The following is a 23,604-nucleotide window of genomic DNA, read 5'->3' on the forward strand; positions in this document are numbered from 1 at the left end:
CACTAGGAGGAGATCACTACATACACATTATACACCACCACTAGGAGGAGGTCACTACATACAGATTATACACCACCACTAGGGGGAGCTCACTACATACACATTATACACCACCACTAGGTGGAGATCACTACATACAGATTACACATCACCACTAGGGGGAGATCACTACATACACATTATACACCACCACTAGGGGGAGATCACTACATACAGATTATACACCACCACTAGGAGGAGATCACTACATACAGATTATACACCACCACTAGGAGGAGATCACTACATACACATTATACACCACCACTAGGGGGAGATCACTACATACAGATTATACACCACCACTAGGAGGAGCTCACTACATACACATTATACACCACCACTAGGGGGAGATCACTACATGCACATTATACACTACCACTAGGAGGAGATCACTACATACACATTATACACCACCACTAGGAGGAGATCACTACATACAGATTATACACCACCACTAGGAGGAGATCACTACATACAGATTATACACCACCACTAGGAGGAGATCACTACATACAGATTATACACCACCACTAGGGGGAGATCACTACATACAGATTATACATCACCACTAGGAGGAGATCACTACATACACATTATACACCACCACTAGGAGGAGATCACTACATACAGATTATACACCACCACTAGGGGGAGATCACTACATACACATTATACACCACCACTAGGAGGAGATCACTACATACACATTATACACCACCACTAGGAGGAGATCACTACATACACATTATACACCACCACTAGGGGGAGATCACTACATACAGATTATACACCACCACTAGGAGGGGATCACTACATACAGATTATACATCACCACTAGGAGGAGATCACTACATACACATTATACACCACCACTAGGGGGAGATCACTACATACACATTATACACCACCACTAGGGGGAGATCACTACATACACATTATACACCACCACTAGGGGGAGATCACTACATACACATTATACACCACCACTAGGGGGAGATCACTACATACAGATTATACACCACCACTAGGAGGAGATCACTACATACACATTATACACCACCACTAGGAGGAGATCACTACATACAGATTATACACCACCACTAGGGGGAGATCACTACATACACATTATACACCACCACTAGGGGGAGATCACTACATACACATTATACACCACCACTAGGGGGAGATCACTACATACAGATTATACACCACCACTAGGGGGAGATCACTACATACACATTATACACCACCACTAGGAGGAGATCACTACATACACATTATACACCACCACTAGGAGGAGCTCACTACATACAGATTATACACCACCACTAGGAGGAGATCACTACATACAGATTATACACCACCACTAGGAGGAGATCACTACATACAGATTATACACCACCACTAGGGGGAGATCACTACATACACATTATACACCACCACTAGGGGGAGCTCACCACATACACATTATACACCACCACTAGGGGGAGATCACTACATACAGATTATACACCACCACTAGGAGGAGATCACTACATACAGATTATACACCACCACTAGGGGGAGATCACTACATGCATATTATACACCACCACTAGGAGGAGATCACTGCATACAGATTATACACCACCACTAGGAGGAGATCACTACATACACATTATACACCACCACTAGGGGGAGATCACTACATACAGATTATACACCACCACTAGGGGGAGCTCACTACATACACATTATACACCACCACTAGGAGGAGATCACTACATACACATTATACACCACCACTAGGGGGAGCTCACTACATACAGATTATACACCACCACTAGGAGGAGATCACTAGATACAGATTATACACCACCACTAGGGGGAGCTCACTACATACACATTATACACCACCACTAGGAGGAGATCACTACATACACATTATACACCACCACTAGGGGGAGATCACTACATACACATTATACACCACCACTAGGGGGAGATCACTACATACAGATTATACATCACCACTAGGAGGAGATCACTACATACACATTATACACCACCACTAGGGGGAGATCACTACATACACATTATACACCACCTTTAGGGGGAGATCACTACATACACATTATACACCACCACTAGGGGGAGATCACTACATACACATTATACACCACCACTAGGGGGAGCTCACTACATACACATTATACACCACCACTAGGAGGAGATCACTACATACAAGTAAATCTGCATTGGGGGTCCGTCATTCCCTTTCCTATTAGGAAGGATTATGGGAATGTTATTACTTTTAGATCTATAGGATATTTTCTGGGTGGTGGGAGGAGTCTTTCCCCTTGTTGTGTCCATCTTTACTATTGTCCGTGTAGACAGAGAAATCTCTTCCCTCCTTCCCTTCACTATTGATGTAAATGTGATTTTTTTATGAATTTTCCTGTAACTATAAGGTTTGTAGTTTCTATATCTGATGCTTTTTATGTTTTGTACATTCGGCTTCTATTGATAATCAATAAAAATTGGTATTTTTTATAAGGTTCTGTGGCCCCTCCCCTTTTGAGTTTTGGATACAATGTTGTTTGTAACCATCTGGTTTTGTTGATACAAGGAAATTAGTTGGGATTATTGGGGGACTGCTTGGCTACTTACCTTTGCTATGGCACAGATTCGGGGGGCGGAGCTGCTAAATAAAATACTGCACATAGAATAAACATGATTGTCGTATGACGTCACTAGGGGGCAGTAAGTGTTCCTGGGGTCATCTAAGGTCCTGCTCCTGGATAATAGGAGTTGTTATCTCTCAGCTTCAGCCTCTCTAGATAATGACTCTGCAGAATCAGGAGATGCTGCTTTAGTCTTCTTAAAGGGTCAGGACTTTAGCCGCTGCTCCAAACGTGAAGATACCACAGACCTTAAAGGGAATGTCCCATCACAATCCATCCTGATAAACCAGGGACATTACTCCTAGATCCAGGCCCCGGGACTGTGGGATCTGCTTATATCTGTTATCAACTTTTAAAATTATGGGGTAGGGTGCTAGGGAAGCCCCTTCTGGCTCATCTCTGTGTTTGTGTGGGTTTCCTCTGGGTCCTCTGGTTTCCCCCCACACTCCAAAACATCCTGGTAGGTGGATTAGATTGTGAGCCCCTTTGGGGACAGGGACAAGCCCTGTGCAGCGCTGCGTAATCTGTGAGCGCTATATAAATACAGGAATTATTATTTGCATAATTATAACAGTTGATTTTAGAAGAGGGGAGGCCATGGATAATAAATATTAGAAGATCCCACAGTCCCGGTGCCTGGATCTAGGAGTAATGTCCCTGGTTTATCAGGATGGATTGTGAGAACTTTCTATAAAAGGGAACATCCAGGATTCAGAGATTTTGCTTCTTTCTTACAAAACACAGCGCCACCTTTGTGCTCAGGTTGTGTGTGGTATTGCAGCTCAGTCCCTTTCACAGTAAGTAAAGTAAGGTAAGTTACAATGGAGATTTGCCTGGATATAGAGGTCACACAGAGCAGGAAGAGGAAGTCACTGGGGAGGTAAGTCGTCACACTCGGCCGTTGCTCCACGGCGCCCTCATTGCTCATTGTCTTCCTTCCACAATTGCGTCACTGTTTTTTCGCTTTCTCCGCTTCCTCCTCGGCAGCACATTCCTGGCCTCCGGCCTCTCCCTGCACCTGAGTCACCTGCATTCACTATTGTGCACGTCTCATGTTACACGTATGCAAATCACTGCCGGACTACAAGTCCCAGCACAACCTCAGCCTAACGACTCGACACCATCCCAATACATGAGGGTATAAATACAAACCCCACCGCGCCCCCTGATGTAACCTCACCCCCAACCCATATAATCCCTAACCTATTAACCCCCGGATACAATGTATCACACATTAACCCTTCCAGAACTACAGCTCCCAGCAGGCACCAACAACCACAGAGCGGGATAGACTGATGGGCGCTGCCACCCATAGACCTACACAATGCTCTCAGACAGTGTAACTACAACTCCCAGCATGATTGCAGCTATAACGACATGCTGGGAGTAGTAGTTCTGCAAGCGCTAAGAACCCATAGGCTCCCCGCTCCCTCTGTCTTATGAAGCTGGCACAGGCCTCTGTAGGTTACACTTAGTGCTCTTCCAAGGTCACCTGTGAGGGGATGCTGGGAGTAGTAGTTATGGAGAGGCAGAGGTTATACTATCCATTACTCTGCCTACTACAGATCTGGCACAAACACCCGCAGGTTGTGCCCAGTGACCTTCCTGGGTATCAGATTGCATCAGGCATTGCCTGGCACAGCGCTCTGCCCCCTCTTACCGGTGCGCTGCTTGGCTCCATGCTGGGAGTTGTTGTCCGGCTCTGGGAGTCTCGCTGCCTGGCACTGGGGTAGGTGAGTGTAGGTTGGAGTCTCTTTATCTGGTCGCCCCGTGCCCTCCTCCCCCCATGACTTCCCCTCCCTCCTCCTCATCTTAACGGGGATGAAGCTGCCAAAATAAACATGTGGTAATCCTCTTCCTCGTACAGAAACATCATTGAGCAAGTCACCATGAGAAGGCGAAAATCCCTCACCCCAAGACACCCCACAGGTCATGGAGAGGGGGTGACCCCACCTGTATGCCCCCCGCTATCAGGACAACTCAGTCCTGCTACATTTGCGCTCTGCCACAAGTATATTCATTTAAAGGGCTACTCCATCTGTGGACGATACCTTTAAATAATTAGTAACTTCTCATTACTCATTAGTACAAATTGTGTATTATATGTGATCAGTGCTGAATTCCATCTCGCTAGTAAGACTGAAGTGTCAGATTATGTAGAAGGCTGCGGAGAGGGGAGCAGTGTCACAGCAGCTAGGTCTCCTGCCAGTATAACATAGAGGGCTATGGAGAGGAGAGAGGGAGCAGCGAGTCACAGCAGCTAGGTCTCCTGCCAGTATAACATACAGGTCTATGGAGAGGAGAGAGGGAGCAGCGAGTCACAGCAGCTAGGTCTCCTGCTAGTATTACATAGGGTTCTATGGAGATGGGAGGGGGAGCAGTGAGTCACAGCAGCTAGGTCTCCTGCCAGTATAACATACAGGTCTATGGAGATGGGAGGGGGAGAAGTGAGTCACAGCAGCTAGGTCTCCTGCCAGTATAACATACAGGTCTATGGAGAGGGGATGGGGAGCAGTGAGTCACAGCAGCTACGTCTCCTGCCAGTATAACATGCAGGTCTATGGAGAGGAGAGAAGGAGCAGTGAGTCACAGCAGCTAGGTCTCCTGCCAGTATAACATACAGGTCTATGGAGAGGAGAGAGGGAGCAGCGAGTCACAGCAGCTAGGTCTCCTGCTAGTATTACATAGGGTTCTATGGAGAGGGGAGGGGCCAGTGAGTCACAGGAGGTAGGTCTCCTGCCAGTATAACATACAGGTCTATGGAGAGGGGATGGGGAGCAGTGAGTCACAGCAGCTACGTCTCCTGCCAGTAAAACATGCAGGTCTATGGAGAGGAGAGAGGGAGCAGTGAGTCACAGCAGCTAGGTCTCCTGCCAGTATAACATACAGGTCTATGGAGAGGGAGCAGTGAGTCACGGCAGCTGGGTCTTATCCTACCACCTCTCCTGTGCTGCTAAAAACTGCTAGAATTCCCTGACCCTGAGACTTCCCGCATGTAATCGCCCCAGACTACAGCTTCACCAGCATCAATGTGCCCTATAAAGCTGCCGCCATATTATATTCATGTTCCTCTCATGTTCTGTGATCAGCGACTTATTATGTTGTGATGTAAATACAGGAAATTCATCTCTTCCCCTTCTGCAGCGATTTCATCCAGGGGTCCGGAAGTAGCAGGGGGGGGGGGGGGGGGGGGGGGTATGGGGTCCGCTTACGCAACACGGACAGGGAAGTGACCCCTCCGTTACTGCTGTGTCACTGCGAGCCGCCCACAACAGGTCATATAGATCCTATCAGGGGGCGGAGAGGTCACATGTCGCGCCCAACTCCGGGAATGCGGAAAGAGGGACAGAAGTGGAAAAGTTTCTCATCCAAAGCCCCTGAACAAGACCCCAGCACGGTGGAGGCGCCCCCTATAGACCAGGGGTCACCGGGTCACTGTGGACCTCCAGAACCAGAGACGACAACAACTGCATATAACTTTATTGTAAAAACAGAATTATATAATTAACATGTGACATCACCCCCTCCGGTCACAGAAGACCCCCGCACCAGCGGAACAGATGGAAGACCCCCCCCCCCCGAGTCATTTACTGCAACGTCACATTCAAGTGCAATTACTGTCGCCATAGAAACCTGCGATTAACTGAAGGCACGCAGCGTACACAGAGAGCGGATTAATAAAGTTATTGAAATGTTAGTTGTATAAAACTAAAAACTGTGCAGCGCCCCCAAACATCACCACCCATGTGCACCCTGAGCCTGATCACCGATATACAACAGGGTGCCCCCTCCTGGGTACAGCCAGACACTAGGGGTGCACTCCCACCACACCCCCAGCGTGCACCCCCACCACCACACCCCCAGGGTGCCCCCTCCTGGGTACAGCCAGAGACTAGGGGTGCACTCCCACCACACCCCCAGCGTGCCCACTCCTGGGTACAGCCAGAGACTAGGGGTGCACCCCACCACACCCCCAGCGTGCCCACTCCTGGGTACAGCCAGAGACTAGGGGTGCACTCCCACCACATCCCCAGCGTGCACCCCCACCACCACACCCCCAGGGTGCCCACTCCTGGGTACAGCCAGAGACTAGGAGTGCACCCCTCCACACCCACAGCGTGCACCCCCACCACCACACCCCCAGGGTGCCCCCTCCCCGTCTGACCCTAGACTCCACCACTGGGGGGCGCTGCAGTCATCACTATCATTAGCTTATGGTTTGTATCTAAAAAAAAAAAAATTGTCTGAAAACAATTAGAAGGACGGAACATTCCGGACGGTCGGATCTAAGCAAAAGGCAACGGATTACGGCGGCCGGGAAGATCTCGTGGACGGATCATCCTGAGGAAGAACCTGGAGCCTACAAGTTGGACTTGTCCTTGGCAGAGGAATGTTGGGTGTAAGTCTTCACGGGTCTCTGCAAGGCAAAAGAAATGTACAAGATAGATCAGAGCCGCGTCACCCGCACCCACAGCGTATCAGAACCTCCGAGCTGGTCCGATATCAGGTTTTTGTCTGCCGCTCTACAGACTCCACCTGCCCTAGAGCCAGTGGCGTAACTACCACCGTACAGGGCCCGTGAGGTTCAGGGGCCCGGGATGCACGGTCCATGCAGTGCACTGCCAGATCTTGCCCTCTGGCCCCCTCCTTCGGTGTCCTGGGTACCGCCCACATCCCTATTGACCCGCCCACAATCCCCCCCCCCCCCCCCCCCCCCCCAACTGCACACCGCCTGACGCCACAGGCATACAGCCCCTTGTTATATGGGTGCACAGCGAGGCGCAGAAGGGAAGGAGCACCCTACAGCTGCCAGGATTTTAGTTTCCTCATTGACCCCATTTGTAGGCTATAAAATTTTCGCTTTTCCATTATTGGGGCCATGTGACGCCATTTTTTTTGCGGGATGAGATGCTTTTCCACTGTTACCATTTTGGGGTTGGTATCTCCTATTGTTGAAAATTTAGAACTTTTTTTTTTTTTTTGAGGGCAAGAGTAGAAAAACATCAATTCTGTACTGGAATTTTTGGCTTTTTTTTTCGGGTTCACCGTATAGCCTAACAGTCATGTTCTCTTTATTCTACGGGTCGATACGATTACGGGGAGACCAGACAGGAATATTTTTTCTTATGTTTTACTAAATTTGTCAAATAAAACCCAAATGTGGGGGGGGAAAAAAAAAATCTATCATTTTTGCATCGCCGTCTTCCAAGTGGCATAACATTGTTACGTTTTTGGCTACGGAGCTGGTTGATGGCTTGTTTTTTGCGGGACATGTTGTACTTTGCACCAGTATCATTCTGGAGTACATATGTTTTTTGAACACTTTTTATTGCATATTTTGTGGGGTTCAATAGGTAAAAATCATAATTTTTGCGGGTTTTTAAAAAACTTAACGGCGTTCATCGTGCGGGTTCAATAATTTACTGTTATTCTACGGGTTGTTACGGATGCGGTGATACTATATATGTGGGGTTTGTGTTATTTAACGCTAAAAAAAAAGTCTAAATCATGTCTCTTTATATGTTTTGGGGCTTACGGGCATTTTTAGTGATTTTTTACTACTTCCACCATGGGACATGAACATCTGATTGCTTGTTCATGATAACATCCTGCAATAATTGTATTGCAGGGTATTAGCCTATGCACATGCATGTCACAGACGCCATCCTTCAGGTATATCTGGGGTCTTGATCAGACCCCAGAGATGCCATAGCACCGATCAGTGCCACCCTGAAAATGGTTCGGGGGGCCCCCGATTGTGGCGGAAAGACCCCCCAGAGGCATGTTAGATGCTGCGGTCGCGCCGACCGCAGCATTTAACAGGTTAAACACCCGCAATCGGAGCCCACTCCAATCGTGGGCGTTACATCCAGCACCCCGTGTTTCCCGACACCGGTTCGGCTCAGATCTTGAGCTGAACCTGCATCAGCTCAGCGTCTGATATATCGGACGCTGAGCGTTAACAGGTTAATAGTTACTGATCGCATGTGTATCATTGGAAATGCAAATGTGATTGTGCTGAGCCCCGCCCCCAGACATTTTCTAAACTTAATGTACACGCCGGCAACACAAATTTTTTTTTTCCCCTCTTCTCTGCAAAAAAAAAATAAAAAATAAATAAAATTAAGTACCAGCTTCGAGTACTGCGATACTTCTCAAGATATCATTTTGAAATATAAAAATTTTGGTTTTGGTACAACCCAGATCCAGGGGAGCAACGCCCGGGCCCCATTATATTACTCTCTAATCCTTCTCCTGCTTATATCACAGGACTCCGCTCTGCTGCCACCTACTGGGGATCAGCTGAATTACAACTGTATCACGCAGTCCTGAGGCTCTGGTAACGCCCCTCTGGCTCATTAGCATAATTATAAAAATGGATCTTAAGAAGGAACAAATATTAGTAGATCGCCGCAGCCATGAGTAAGGGTCCCTGGTGTATCAGGATTATGACGGGCGACTTCCTCTGTGTAAAGGATTTGGTTTGTTGCTTTCTAATAAATGAGAAGGCGTCACGTCGTTTGCGTCCGAAATAAATTAACTAGAGGACGACGCTGACAAACCGGGCCGACGACTGCTCCCAAAATTATAAAGAGACCATGTAAAAAAAGCGCAGCATGAAAAGGGAAGGATTAATCCATAGCAGCAATTACAGGGATTATTCAGGGATTATCACTGCAGTCACCCGCAGCTACACTCGTCTGTAAGGACACGACGGACGTGTCCAGGACTCATCTTAAAGGGATCATTACCTTCTTGTGGCCCTCAGCGTTGTACTTGTCCAGCAGGGCCTGGACGCGGGCGCCGTATTCGGGGTGAACATCGGAGAAGTTCTTCACCTGGAGGGAGATAATGCAGGTCGTGTTCAGTGCGAGCAGATTCTGGGTCATGTACATATATTATACACATATTACACCAATAATCAGAGGTTATCAGGAGGATTAAAGGAGTTGGCCCAGGAGTCTGACTACGACTACACCCAGTGTGCCAGAGCAGATGTAAGTGGGCTCCATCTACTCTACACAGAATGGGGGTCCTGTGACCCCTGGGCCATGTGCCGTGACCAAATCTCTTGTGGATTTATTAAAAACATCCCAAAATATCTCGGGGAACAAAAACAAAACAGATGTGGGGAAAGGGAAATCAAGACTCCTGATAAACCAGAGACCCCCCTCCCCCCCCATTTATAGCACTTACTGGAGGAGCTGCTTATGTTATAGCAGAGGAGGAACAACTCACCGCTCTCTTCTGGATAAACAGCTGGGCGTCCTTCAAGTGCCCGGCGATGTTCGCCACCAGCCTCTGGCGCTCCTCCTCATTCAGAACTTTGGTGTAGAAATCACGAACCTGCAGACAGGAAAGAAGGGACCGGGGTCACAGGTTATGTCAGCTCAATGCCAGGAGGAGGCAGCACAGCAACTTCTAGGAAGCCAAAGTGTAATAACTAATACATGGTACAGGGTCAGGAGGGGCCGGGATGTCTGCAGTGTAATAATATCACATGTTATGGATGATACATGGTACAGGGTCAGGAGGGGCCGGGATGTCTGCAGTGTAATAATATCACATGTTATGGATGATACATGGTACAGGGTCAGGAGGGGTCGGGATGTCTGCAGTGTAATACTATCACATGTTATGGATGATACATGGTACAGGGTCAGGAGGGGGCGGGATGTCTGCAGTGTAATAATATCACATGTTATGGATCATACATGGTACAGGGTCAGGAGGGGCCGGGATGTCTGCAGTGTAATAATATCACATGTTATGGATGATACATGGTACAGGGTCAGGAGGGGCCGGGATGTCTGCAGTGTAATAATATCACATGTTATGGATGATACATGGTACAGGGTCAGGAGGGGCCGGGATGTCTGCAGTGTAATAATATCACATGTTATGGATGATACATGGTACAGGGTCAGGAGGGGCCGGGATGTCTGCAGTGTAATAATATCACATGTTATGGATGATACATGGTACAGGGTCAGGAGGGGCCGGGATGTCTGCAGTGTAATAATATCACATGTTATGGATGATACATGGTACAGGGTCAGGAGGGGCCGGGATGTCTGCAGTGTAATAATATCACATGTTATGGATGATACATGGTACAGGGTCAGGAGGGGCCGGGATGTCTGCAGTGTAATAATATCACATGTTATGGATGATACATGGTACAGGGTCAGGAAGGGTCGGGATGTCTGCAGTGTAATAATATCACATGTTATGGATGATGTTACGTGGTACAGGGACAGGAGGGGGTGGGATGTCTGCAGTGTAATAATATCACATGTTATGGATGATACGTGGTACAGGGTCAGGAGGGGCCGGGATGTCTGCAGTGTAATAATATCACATGTTATGGATGATACATGGTACAGGGTCAGGAGGGGCCGGGATGTCTGCAGTGTAATAATATCACATGTTATGGAGGATACATGGTGCAGGGTCAGGAGGGGCCGGGATGTCTGCAGTGTAATAATATCACATGTTATGGATGATACGTGGTACAGGGTCAGGAGGGGCCGGGATGTCTGCAGTGTAATAATATCACATGTTATGGATGATACGTGGTACAGGGTCAGGAGGGGCCGGGATGTCTGCAGTGTAATAATATCACATGTTATGGATGATACATGGTACAGGGTCAGGAGGGGCCGGGATGTCTGCAGTATAATAATATCACATGTTATGGATGATACATGGTACAGGGTCAGGAGGGGCCGGGATGTCTGCAGTGTAATAATATCATATGTTATGGATGATACATGGTATCCTTATAATCTACATTGGAGGATCGTGGATCGGGGTCTTTATGGACCCTCATACACTGTGCCCCCTATGGATGGATATAATACCTCTCCTCCCTCCTCACCTGGGAGACGTTGTCCTCATCGGAGCTGTTATAACGAGCCACATCGGCCGACACACGGAACCGGCTTTCCCGAGCAGAAGGCTGAGCGTCCGGAGCGCTGAAGCTGTTGGGGTAGTAATTGGGGGCTCCACCTGCAGAACAATCCACATAAATTATAAGGGAATACTTTTTATTATCCTGGCAAGGCTGAGCGCAAGGATTAGTAGCAGCAGGACTGTGAAACAGGAATTTACATTTCACAACACATCCTCACTCTGCTGTGCCCTTGCTCTCTGCATTGTACTGATCGACAGTCCTCCCGTGTGTCAAAGCTGTAGCACAGCACAGCAGTGTGAGGACACGCCCCCATAGTGGAGGGGCAGTAGTGTGGAGAGTACAGAGCACGGCAGTGTGAGGACACGCCCCCATAGTGGAGGGGCAGTAGTGTGGAGAGCACAGAGCACAGCAGTGTGAGGACACGCCCTCATAGCGGAGAGACAGTGTGGAGAGCACAGAGCACAGCAGTGTGATGGCTTTTGGAGCTACAATCCTGGAATGCATCTATATATCACAGTCCTGCTGCTACTAAAATACACAAAGGTCTGATTACACATCTCGTACACCAAGGTAAGTGCCCACTTACCCTGGTTGTCAGAGAAGCACATGGGTCCGTCTCGCTGGTAATTGGCCACACGCGCCTTGTAAGGGCAGTTGACGGGCAGCTGCAGATAGTTGGCGCCCAGGCGGTGTCTGTGAGTGTCCGGGTACGCGAAGAGACGACCCTGGAACACGATTTACAGGGTTAAAGAAATCCCAGGCCCAGCCACTAGGAAAGGCCCGGAGCTGTAATCCCAGGCCCAGCCACTAGGAAAGGCCCGGAGCTGTAATCCCAGGCCCAGCCACTAGGAAAGGCCCGGAGCTGTAATCCCAGGCCCAGCCACTAGGAAAGGCCCGGAGCTGTAATCCCAGGCCCAGCCACTAGGAAATGCCCGGAGCTGTAATCCCAGGCCCAGCCACTAGGAAAGGCCCGGAGCTGTAATCCCAGGCCCAGCCACTAGGAAAGGCCCGGAGCTGTAATCCCAGGCCCAGCCACTAGGAAAGGCCCGGAGCTGTAATCCCAGGCCCAGCCACTAGGAAAGGCCCGGAGCTGTAATCCCAGGCCCAGCCACTAGGAAAGGCCCGGAGCTGTAATCCCAGGCCCAGCCACTAGGAAAGGCCCGGAGCTGTAATCCCAGGCCCAGCCACTAGGAAAGGCCCGGAGCTGTAATCCCAGGCCCAGCCACTAGGAAAGGCCCGGAGCTGTAATCCCAGGCCCAGCCACTAGGAAAGGCCCGGAGCTGTAATCCCAGGCCCAGCCACTAGGAAAGGCCCGGAGCTGTAATCCCAGGCCCAGCCACTAGGAAAGGCCCGGAGCTGTAATCCCAGGCCCAGCCACTAGGAAAGGCCCGGAGCTGTAATCCCAGGCCCAGCCACTAGGAAAGGCCCGGAGCTGTAATCCCAGGCCCAGCCACCAGGAAACGCCCGGAGCTGTAATCCCAGGCCGAGCCACCATGAAATGCCGGGAGCCGTAACCCCAGGCCCAGCCACTAGGAAACGCCCAGAGCTGTAATCCCAGGCCCAGCCACTAGGAAACGCCCAGAGCTGTAATCCCAGGCCCAGCCACTAGGAAACGCCCAGAGCTGTAATCCCAGGCCCAGCCACTAGGAAACGCCCAGAGCTGTAATCCCAGGCCCAGCCACTAGGAAACGCCCAGAGCTGTAATCCCAGGCCCAGCCACTAGGAAACGCCCAGAGCTGTAATCCCAGGCCCAGCCACTAGGAAACGCCCGGAGCTGTAATCCCAGGCCCAGCCACTATGAAATGCATGGAGCAGTGTGTACAGTGAAGCAACACCCCTGGATTTGGAGACCGCCCCCCCCCCCTTCACTTACCTGCAGCATCTTGTCGGGGCTCGCCTCGATCCCTGGGGGCATGTTACTGGGGTCAAAGGCCATCTGTTCCACCTCCGTAAAGTAATTGGTTGGGTTCCGGTTCAGGACCAGCTTCCCCACCGGGATGAGCGGATAATCCTTGTGCGGCCAAACCTGAAGGAGAAAGCAGCGATGGGCACAGGGTCAGGAGGTGAAGGCTACACGCAGGCTACCCCCCCCCCCCCCGGGGTGACCTCTCACCTTAGTCAGGTCAAAAGGATTGAAGGGGAACTTCTCTGCCTGCTCGAAGGTCATGACCTGGATGTAGAAGCTCCAGGACGGGAACTTCCCGTTGGCAATGGATTCGTACAGGTCGTGGATGCCGTAGTCGGGGTCTTCAGCTGACAAGCGATTGGCCTCCTCCACCGTCAGGTTTCGGATGCCCTGGTCGGTCTACAAGGAACACGAAACGGACCAATGAGGACATTTTTTGGATTGTTCGGGTGCCACACACATCCCTGACCCCTAATCATAGATCCCACTTAACAAAACACCTTCTTAATAGTCATCTTAAAGGGGTTTTCCAGTTTAATGATGACCGATCCATAAAGGGTCTGAATCCAAAGATTATGTCCCTATAATACAGAGTTACCCCGCAGGTTCCCCAGGATCACAGTGGGCGCTGGGACCCACCTTGCAGTGGAATTTACAATACACGGCCTCATCTCTGGCGTTGATCAGCTTGAAGGTGTGAGATCCGTAGCCGTTCATGTGCCGGTGGCCGTCCGGGATCCCGCGATCCGAGAACAGGAAGGAGACCTGGAAGACGACACAGAAGCTTTTACATGGTGGCTCCTCCAGCAGCCGAAATCTATCATTTATATTATTGTTCTTTCTTATTACACCCTAAAGGTAAACTGCATAATAGACACAGCGACTACAGAGCACCCACCCCCGGAGTGCACACCCAGCGGGTGCCAGGATTTATAAACACCAATTAAAGTTAAATTGCCCTTAGGAGTAACAATAAAACAAAAGCCGGCATTATGCATTGTCCCTGGAGAGATGTGTAATCAGACCTCACACTGCTGTGCTCTGTGCTCTCTGCAGCCAGTGTTATGTACTGTCCCTGGAGAGATGTGTAATCAGACCTCACACTGCTGTGCTCTGTGCTCTCTGCAGCCAGTGTTATGTATTGTCCCTGGAGAGATGTGTAATCAGACCTCACACTGCTGTGCTCTGTGCTCTCTGCAGCCAGTGTTATGTATTGTCCCTGGAGAGATGTGTAATCAGACCTCACACTGCTGTGCTCTGTACTCTCTGCAGCCAGTGTTATGTATTGTCCCTGGAGAGATGTGTAATCAGACCTCACACTGCTGTGCTCTGTGCTCTCTGCAGCCAGTGTTATGTATTGTCCCTGGAGAGATGTGTAATCAGACCTCACACTGCTATGCTCTGTGCTCTCTGCAGCCAGTGTTATGTATTGTCCCTGGAGAGATGTGTAATCAGACCTCACACTGCTGTGCTCTGTGCTCTCTGCAGCCAGTGTTATGTATTGTCCCTGGAGAGATGTGTAATCAGACCTCACACTGCTGTGCTCTGTACTCTCTGCAGCCAGTGTTATGTATTGTCCCTGGAGAGATGTGTAATCAGACCTCACACTGCTGTGCTCTGTGCTCTCTGCAGCCAGTGTTATGTATTGTCCCTGGAGAGATGTGTAATCAGACCTCACACTGCTGTGCTCTGTGCAGCCAGTGTTATGTATAATCCCTGGAGAGATGTGTAATTAGACCTCACACTGCTGTGCTCTGTGCTCTCTGCAGCCAGTGTTATGTATTGTCCCTGGAGAGATGTGTAATCAGACCTCACACTGCTGTGCTCTGTGCTCTCTGCAGCCAGTGTTATGTATTGTCCCTGGAGAGATGTGTAATCAGACCTCACACTGCTGTGCTCTGTACTCTCTGCAGCCAGTGTTATGTATTGTCCCTGGAGAGATGTGTAATCAGACCTCACACTGCTGTGCTCTGTGCTCTCTGCAGCCAGTGTTATGTATTGTCCCTGGAGAGATGTGTAATCAGACCTCACACTGCTGTGCTCTGTGCAGCCAGTGTTATGTATAATCCCTGGAGAGATGTGTAATCAGACCTCACACTGCTGTGCTCTGTGCTCTCTGCAGCCAGTGTTATGTATTGTCCCTGGAGAGATGTGTAATCAGACCTCACACTGCTGTGCTCTGTGCTCTCTGCAGCCAGTGTTATGTATTGTCCCTGGAGAGATGTGTAATCAGACCTCACACTGCTGTGCTCTGTGCTCTCTGCAGCCAGTGTTATGTATTGTCCCTGGAGAGATGTGTAATCAGACCTTTGTGCATGTTGTTAGTAGCAGCAGGACTGTGTGTTATATTCCAGGATTGTGATTGTACTTGTGTAAGCGCACTGGAGTTGTATCCTCACACAGCTGTGCTCTTAGCTCTATGAATTTATATGTTCAGCTTCTATGCTCTGGGTAACAGCTGTAGCAGGCTTATAGTTGAATACTGCAGTTACTTAGAGCAGAGGCAGGGGACATGCAGGACACAGGGGATACAAATCCAGATTTCAGTCCTGAATACAAAGAAATTTAGCACATTGGCTCAGCTGGGCCTCGGCTGCAGGACCCCCGGCCTCGGCAGCAGGACCCCCGGCCTCGGCAGCAGGACCCCCGGCCTCTGAGTGCGACACTTACCTGGTGGAGGGACTCCGGACGCAGGGCCCAGAAATCCCAGACCATGTCGGGGTCCTTCATGTGAGTCTGGGGGTTTCTCTTCTGAGAGTGGATGAAAGATGGGAACTAAAAAGCACAAAGAAAGGAAAATAATTAAAAAATGAAATAATGGAAGTTTCTGGTAAACATCAGGATATATAATTGTATAACGTGTCATTTTTGCATCGGTGGAGGGACGTGCGGCCATTATTACACATCCCGGTGAGAACAGCACAACCCAAGGACCTTTGGTCTGTAGTAGAAGATCACACGAGGTCGGAGGTCATGTAAATACACACAGAGCGGAGGTCACGAGGACAAGGACCTCACATGACCGTATCCTGGACCCCGGGCGCTGCCCATATCCATGGCTTATTGTGTGTGTGACCCTAGAGACGTCACCCGCTCCCCTCTCTGTGGTATCTGTGTTTAAAGGGAACCCGGCAGCAGCCCTGACTCCTTACAACTACTTACGAGATCATGAGATAAAGTCTTGATGTGCAGGATGGAGAATTCTAGGCCCCTTCATGAGTGCTCAAGGTCCCCCTGGCCATAATGAGCCAGAATAGGGGTGTTACCAGTGATCCTCTGTGCTGTAGCTTCACATACATCTGATGGAGCAGCAAGCCTGTGTAACTACATCATGGAGGGGCTCTGGTAACACCCCCGGGAGCCCTTCTGGCTCATTAGCATAATTATAAAAGTAGAGCCTGTGTGTGCACACACCCCGCTGGCGCCTCACTACAGAACCTACCAGCATGGCGTCACGGATGAAGAATATCGGGGTGTTGTTTCCGGTCAGATCCCAGTTTCCGTCCTCTGTGTAGAACTTCATAGCGAAGCCCCGGGGGTCCCGCACGGTGTCCGCGGAGCCCGACTCTCCGGCTGCCAAAGACAGAAACCGGTCACTGACTGCGACCGACTAGAGACCTCCGGCCGAGCACAGTATACGGTATATACCTTACCCACGGTGGAGAAGCGGATCGCCAGGGGGGTCCTCTTCCCAATGTACTCAAACACTTTGGCCTTTGAGTATTTGGTGATGTCGTGTGTCACCTCGAAATAACCGAAAGCCCCTGGAAATAGACGAGAATTCATATAATCAGAGTATAATCATGACCACAGCATTTCCAGGTGTCCTCAGAAGACGTGGTGGGTGAGGGTGCGTGAGGAAGGGGGGGGCAGTGTCACACCCCCCCAATACCACCTATTAACCCCTTCTACAGGAACATGTATAGACATCATCACAGTGGCTGCTAACGGTTACATCTTCTGAACGGTGGCACCTAGAAACACAGTTCTGGTGTCATATTAAAGAGAGAATCTCCTTATTCGGATCATTGTGTGTCTAGGTGCCACAGAATCGGAGCTGGTAATGGAGCTCTCCATTCTCGACTGTCAGTGGCAGCAGAACCACAGTCCTGATGTGATACTAGAGGAGAGAGTCTCCTCTTTGAAGGGCATCTACCACCAGAATGAAAGACTGTATGCAAATAAGCAGGACTCACGGAGCCCCTTATGCTCATTTGCATACAGTCCTTTATCCTGGTGGTAGATGCCCTTTAAGATGACAACAGAACTGGATTTCTAGTTGCCACCACTGAGTAGATATAACCGGGGGACCTACATCCATGATACATCCTATGTGATATATGAGGGTGGATCAGGACCAGCTATGGATCCCTTTAATCCCTGCGCTCACCTGCCCCTTTGGCGTGCACCACCCTTTCGGGGATCCTCTCCCGGTCGAAGTGCGCCATCTCGTCGGTGAACACGACATCCTGCACCAGCAGCGGCCCGCGGGGTCCGACGGTCAGGAGGTTCAGCTTATCGGATACCGGATTCCCTCCGCCTGTGGTCAGGACATCCGCCTTCTGCAAAAACCAAAACGGAGAGACTGATGAGAAACTGCACAAAGCTGCAGGAGGGCGCCGTATACAGGGGAGGGGGTGCACAAAGCCTAAAACAACCCCCAAAACTTTATTTATACTTATAGAAATTCGCTTATTGTGTGAAGTTCTTTCAATCCGGCACAAAAATTCTCCGGCAGGAGGAATATGGATTTAAAGGGGATGTCCAGGGAATCAGTAGGGAATCACCTAATGATAACTGCTGGGGACCCCTCATTGATCACACAGGGGGTCCCACGTTACACCTATGCATGGGGCAGGGGTCACCTACCTGCAGTGCTGCTCCACCACAGGGGTCATGGATGGATATTCTAGGGTTGATCCCATTTAAAGGGAGGATTTAGGATTCATGACCCCCCCCCCCTCCCTCCCCATGGGACTTCTACAAACATCATTTTTGGCTATAACAGTAGAACGGAGCGTGGCCCGAATCCAGAGACCAAAAAATCCAAGTGTTGCACAAGTCCCGGACCGCAGCGATCATGGGATTAATCCGCTGCCAAGGAAAACTGCTGATCCGAACCCTCACACAAGTCAAGGCTGAGAGCGTGTGACCGGGGGGAGACAATGGCCGCCATTTACCCGGATCAACCGCAGGGTCAAGCGCAGGAGATGTGACTGATGACGTCCGGGCGCCCCCCTCCCCAAACCCCCCGGGTACTGATCCCTATCCAGGCAGCGCCTCCACAGGCCACATGAGGAATTACAGGTGTGACCTGGGGGGGGGGGGGGGGGGGAACCCCTAGATCTACACTACGGAAAGAACATGTTTATAAAAATTTTAGCAGCTCCCCCCCCCCCCCAAAAAAAAAAAAAAAATCCTGCGCTGGCCTCGCGTCCCGATTTCTCAATACTTGGCGCAGAGCGAGATCCGAGAGCCAATTCCAGAATAAATCTGGATTAAGTTTTCGGACGACTCCCTTGGCTGGAAATATGCGAGGATTTGGTGAAAAACAAAATGAGGATTCCTCCCCGGTCACCTGAGCGATCACTGCTGTGCACTGTGCACCCTGCAGGCACCCGGGGGCGTGTACACGCAGGGTAAAGGTCACCTGCAGCTTCTACCTCGCATCTTCCTGCTGCACCGGGATCCTACGTAGGGGCTCGAGCTGCATTAACAATGGTGGGAGCTGCAGAGCTGAAATCTCCCAGGATGCCTCACTAATGTGCAGCCGCCAGCTATGAGCCCAACAACAAGGATCCAGGGTCCTAGCAGAATCCTGAGTGCAGCTCTGAAGCTGTGACCCACATTGTACTCATAGGGGTATATTAGAGTTTATTGATCACCCATCCTTAGGGTAGATCATCAATATCAGACCAGCGAGGGTCCGACACCCAGTGACGTCACCTGATTGCAGCTCAGTCGTATTCAAGTGAATGGAGCTGAAGTGTAATACCCGGCACGGCCACTATGCAATGTATGGCGCTGTGCATGGAGAGAAGTGAAGAGACTGCAGCTCTCACCTCAGCGTCGCAGTCTCTTGGGGGGGGGGGGGGGGGGGGGGGGGGATTCTGGGTCTCGGACCCCCAGTGATCTGATACTAATCATCTATCTTAAAGACTGATGATCCAATAATTGAATCCGATCCCAAATGTAATAAATCCCTTTAAATCAAACCCCTCCTACAAGACGCATGAATTAGGGGGAAGGTTCTCCTAGAGGCTGATCTCTGTACTGCACTCTGGATTATGCTGCCGATATACAAGAGATAAAAATCATCAAAAACAACCTAGACGAGGAATCGGAGCAAACGTCAGGGAGCGCGAGGGTCCAAAGGACAAGTCCGGAGTCCAGCAGGACCTGGACTGGAGAGATTAGGGACGGGGCCGGAGGATGCTGGAAAATTCCTTAAAGGGCATCAACCACCAGAATGAAAGTTCGGAAACAAAACTCACTGACATATCGGGGCCACCTCTTATTTTTTTGCTCTTTGTTTAGCTTCTTGGGACCTTGTTTTTATGAAAAACCTGAGGGGCTCTGGCTCCATAGTTTCGATAGAGCCTGGAGCCCCTCGGGCTCATTTGCATAATGATTAAAACCTTTATTTCTTAAAAACCAGAGCATAAGAATCTAAAAAGAAGAGCGGATCCTGCCAGAGGGAGCGCACCCCAGGATGTCAGTGCTTGGTTTACAGTCCTTCATCCTGGTGGTAGATGTCCTCTAAAGGGGCACAGACTGATGTTTAAAGGGGTCACGTATGAGCTAAACATATGTAGGTGAAGTCTCCTGCATCAATATCATCCTGCATCCGTCTTCAAAGAGAAATCTTAAAATTTATATGGAAATGAGCAATCCGGTGCACAATGGGTGTGGCCATAAGGTTCGGTGCACTGTCCCCCGAGAGGGCGCTGGCGATCAGGGATAAATGTAGGCGCTGTATGCCAAAAAACTGACAGCAGAGGTTGTACCAGACCTTGTGGCATCACCTACAGTGCACCGAACAGCACAGCCACACCCACGGTGCTCCGATTGGCACAGCCACACCCACTTTAAGGGAATAAATCATAGTCCTGACCTCACCACAGAGGCGAGAGGAGTCTAAGGAGACATCAGCCAAAGTCTAACCCTCCGGGCACAGGTCACCCGCAGGATACGGAGATGGCGGCTGATAATCGCCTCGCAGTGATCTCTGCCCTGGTGCTGCAGCTCCATCACTGCACGGACCTTACCTTTAAAAGGGAACCCGTCACCAAGTTTTACCCCAATAAGTCCACTAGTCCCCTCGTGTCAAGGACTGTCCTTTCTAAAATTCCCATAAAAAAAAAAAATCCTTCCCCCAAAAGTCAGAGAAATATGACTCCTCTCACACGAGACGAGTCAAGTTTAGTGGTTTGCAGGAGTAATGTCACTTTAGAAGCCCCAATCTCCTGTTCTCTAGCACCTAGACCCACACTGCTGGTGTCATATTAAAGATGGAGATCCCATCTGTGAGTTAAAGAACCGGAAGAAAGAAAAGGTGGAAACTGGATCTTTATCTACAGCTCAGATTTCCAACTACGTCTTGTATGTCCGATACCATATCACCAACAATCAGAAGCCTGATGTGATCCGAAAGAGGAGAGTCTTATCTTTAATATGACACCATCCGGGTGCTACAGAACAGGAGATTGGGGCTTCTGAACTGACACGCCCCCTGCAACCACTAAACTTGACTCATCTCATGTGAAAAATCAGGTGAGAAGAGTCGTATTTACTCTGGAGGGAGATATTTATTTATACAGGTAAATGGAGGAGTTTTCACATCAGATCCTGGAGAGGACATTTCATACTCCACCTCGTAGTTTAGTGGGGTAAAAGCTGGTGACAGGCTAAGCCTCCATCACTACACGCTCCTTACCCTTTAGTCTCCACCACAGAGGGATAGGAGGGTCTAGCACAGTCCATAGCACCAGCACAGAACATGGGGGTCTCTGGACTTGGTGCTCCTCAGGGTTAGATTAGAGGGGGGGGCTGCAGGATAAGAGCGAGACCCCCAGCTTTCAGGAGCAGAGTCATCAGTGCCCCCTAGATGTGACTTACAGGGAGTATTTTGGGGTCTCATTCCCCTTCCTCAAGCTTTTCCTGCGATGCTGCACCTGGGAGAGAAGATTGATGGGACAAACCCTTAAAGGGCTCGTCCATATATGTAACATGTGTAATTAGTAACTTCTAAAGAAACATGGTATCCCCCCCGTCCCTGGAGACCCTCCGGCTGGGGATGATCCGTCACATTTCAGACCCCCAATCCGCCTAGTGAATATGACCTGGGGGTCTCAGATGTTACAGCAGAGCCCCCTCACCACTGCTGGCCCCCATGGATGTGCAGCCGGGGGTCCGCATGTCCTGCACATTTAGCATCAGGGGGGGTCCCAGAGATCAGATTTATAACATCTCCACTTGCTGTCAGTGACTAGACAAACCCAGAGCCTGAACCCCTGTTCAGACCTTCTCCCTGTACTGTACGGTGTCTGAGACAGATCATACCTGCACTGACACATTGTAACAAACCCTCTGCAGTGAATAGAGGATCGTCTGTGCAGGTGCACTCACTGACAGCAAGCAGAGATCTGTGTCTATGGGTGCAGTGACTCCCTGCTGGGAGTTGTAGTCCTGCTATGCCTCCCCGGGCCGGTACCTGGCTGCCCCGGCTCTCCTTCCACAGCTGCCGCAGGACTACAGCTCCCAGCATGCCCGGCCAGTAAGAGGTGATGCTGGGAGTTGTAGTCCCCCTTCCCCCCGGGCCGGTACCTGGTTGCCCCGGCTCTCCTTCCACAGCTGCATCTGGTCCGCGCACTTCTCCCTCTTGTCCGCCATCTTTCCCCGCACTGCAGGAGGCGAGCGGCGGCGCCAGCCTATAACTGCGCAGCAACGCCCCGCCCACTGCTCCGGCCCCGCACCCTGATTGGAGGAGAGCGCGGAGCGCGGACTGTCACACGGCGGCACACTGTACAAAGGTCAGGAGCAGCAACAGTCAGAGAGGGGAGGAGCAAGGGGCCGAGAGGGGAGGAGCAAGGGGCCGAGAAAAGAGGAGCGAGGGGATAGAGGGGAGGAGCGAGGGGATAGAGGGGAGGAGCGAGGGGATAGAGGGGAGGAGCGAGGGGATAGAGGGGAGGAGCGAGGGGCATAGAGGGGAGGAGCAAGGGGCATAGAGGGGAGGAGCAAGGGGCATAGAGGCGAGGAGCGAGGGGATAGAGGGGAGGAGCAAGGGGCATAGAGGGGAGGAGCAAGGGGCATAGAGGGGAGGAGCAAGGGGCATAGAGGGGAGGAGCAAGGGGCATAGAGGGGAGGAGCAAGGGGCATAGAGGGGAGGAGCGAGGGGACAGAGGGGAGGAGCAAGGGACAGAGAGGGGAGGGGCGGAGCAAGGGACAGAGAAAGGAGGGGCAAGGGACAGAGAGGGGAGGAGCAAGGGCCATAGAGGGGAGGGGCGAGGGCCATAGAGGGGAGGGGCGAGGGCATAGAGGGGAGGGGCGAGGGCATAGAGGGGAGGGGCAAGGGGCATAGAGGGGAGGGGCGAGGGCATAGAGGGGAGGGGCGAGGGCATAGAGGGGAGGGGTGAGGGCATAGAGGGGAGGAGCAAGGGGCATAGAGGGGAGGGGCGAGGGCATAGAGGGGAGGAGCAAGGGGCATAGAGGGGAGGAGCAAGGGGCATAGAAGGGAGGGGCGAGGGCATAGAGGGGAGGGGCGAGAGCACAGAGGGGAGGGGAGGAGCGAGGGGATAGAGGGGAGGGGTGAGTAGTATAGAGAGGAGGGGAGAGGGGAGGAGCAACGGGCATAGAGGGGAGGGGAGAGGAGTACAGAGATGAGGGGGAGAGGGGAGGAGCAAGGGGCATAGAGGGGAGGGGCAAGGGGCTTAGAGTGGAGGGGTGAGTAGTATAGAGAGGAGGGGAGAGGGGAATAGAGGGGTGGAGCAAGGAGCATAGAGGGGAGGAGCAAGGGGGTGGAGGGGAGGAGAGAGGACCATAGAGGGAAGGGGAGGAGTGAGTATTAGAGAGAGGAG

At 50.9% G+C, this 23,604-nt stretch overlaps 2 protein-coding genes across 2 annotated transcripts in view; both read right to left on the reverse strand.

Moving 5' to 3' along the window:
* The window catches only part of LOC140071389 (catalase-like), a 29,605-nt gene extending 25,105 nt beyond the window's left edge, over window positions 1-4,500 (reverse strand). The window contains exon 1 of the mRNA XM_072119067.1: window positions 4,366-4,500. Within this exon, the coding sequence (XP_071975168.1) occupies window positions 4,366-4,386 (21 nt within the window). The 5' untranslated portion in view covers window positions 4,387-4,500. The remainder of the gene's footprint in view (window positions 1-4,365) is intronic.
* Window positions 4,501-6,923: 2,423 nt separating this feature from the next.
* On the reverse strand, window positions 6,924-22,502 carry LOC140071390 (catalase). Its single transcript, XM_072119068.1, has 13 exons — window positions 22,355-22,502; window positions 17,919-18,090; window positions 17,182-17,292; window positions 16,971-17,101; window positions 16,199-16,303; window positions 14,168-14,293; window positions 13,736-13,927; window positions 13,496-13,648; window positions 12,209-12,347; window positions 11,587-11,717; window positions 9,945-10,052; window positions 9,458-9,544; window positions 6,924-7,122 (listed from the first exon to the last, which is right to left on the reverse strand). Exons 1-13 carry the CDS (start codon window positions 22,418-22,420, stop codon window positions 7,066-7,068), a joined length of 1,578 nt encoding a protein of 525 aa, XP_071975169.1. The 5' UTR covers window positions 22,421-22,502; the 3' UTR covers window positions 6,924-7,065.
* Window positions 22,503-23,604: the final 1,102 nt, after the last annotated feature.

The sequence above is a fragment of the Engystomops pustulosus genome, chromosome 7 (assembly GCF_040894005.1).
Source record: "Engystomops pustulosus chromosome 7, aEngPut4.maternal, whole genome shotgun sequence".
NCBI lineage: Eukaryota > Metazoa > Chordata > Amphibia > Anura > Leptodactylidae > Engystomops > Engystomops pustulosus.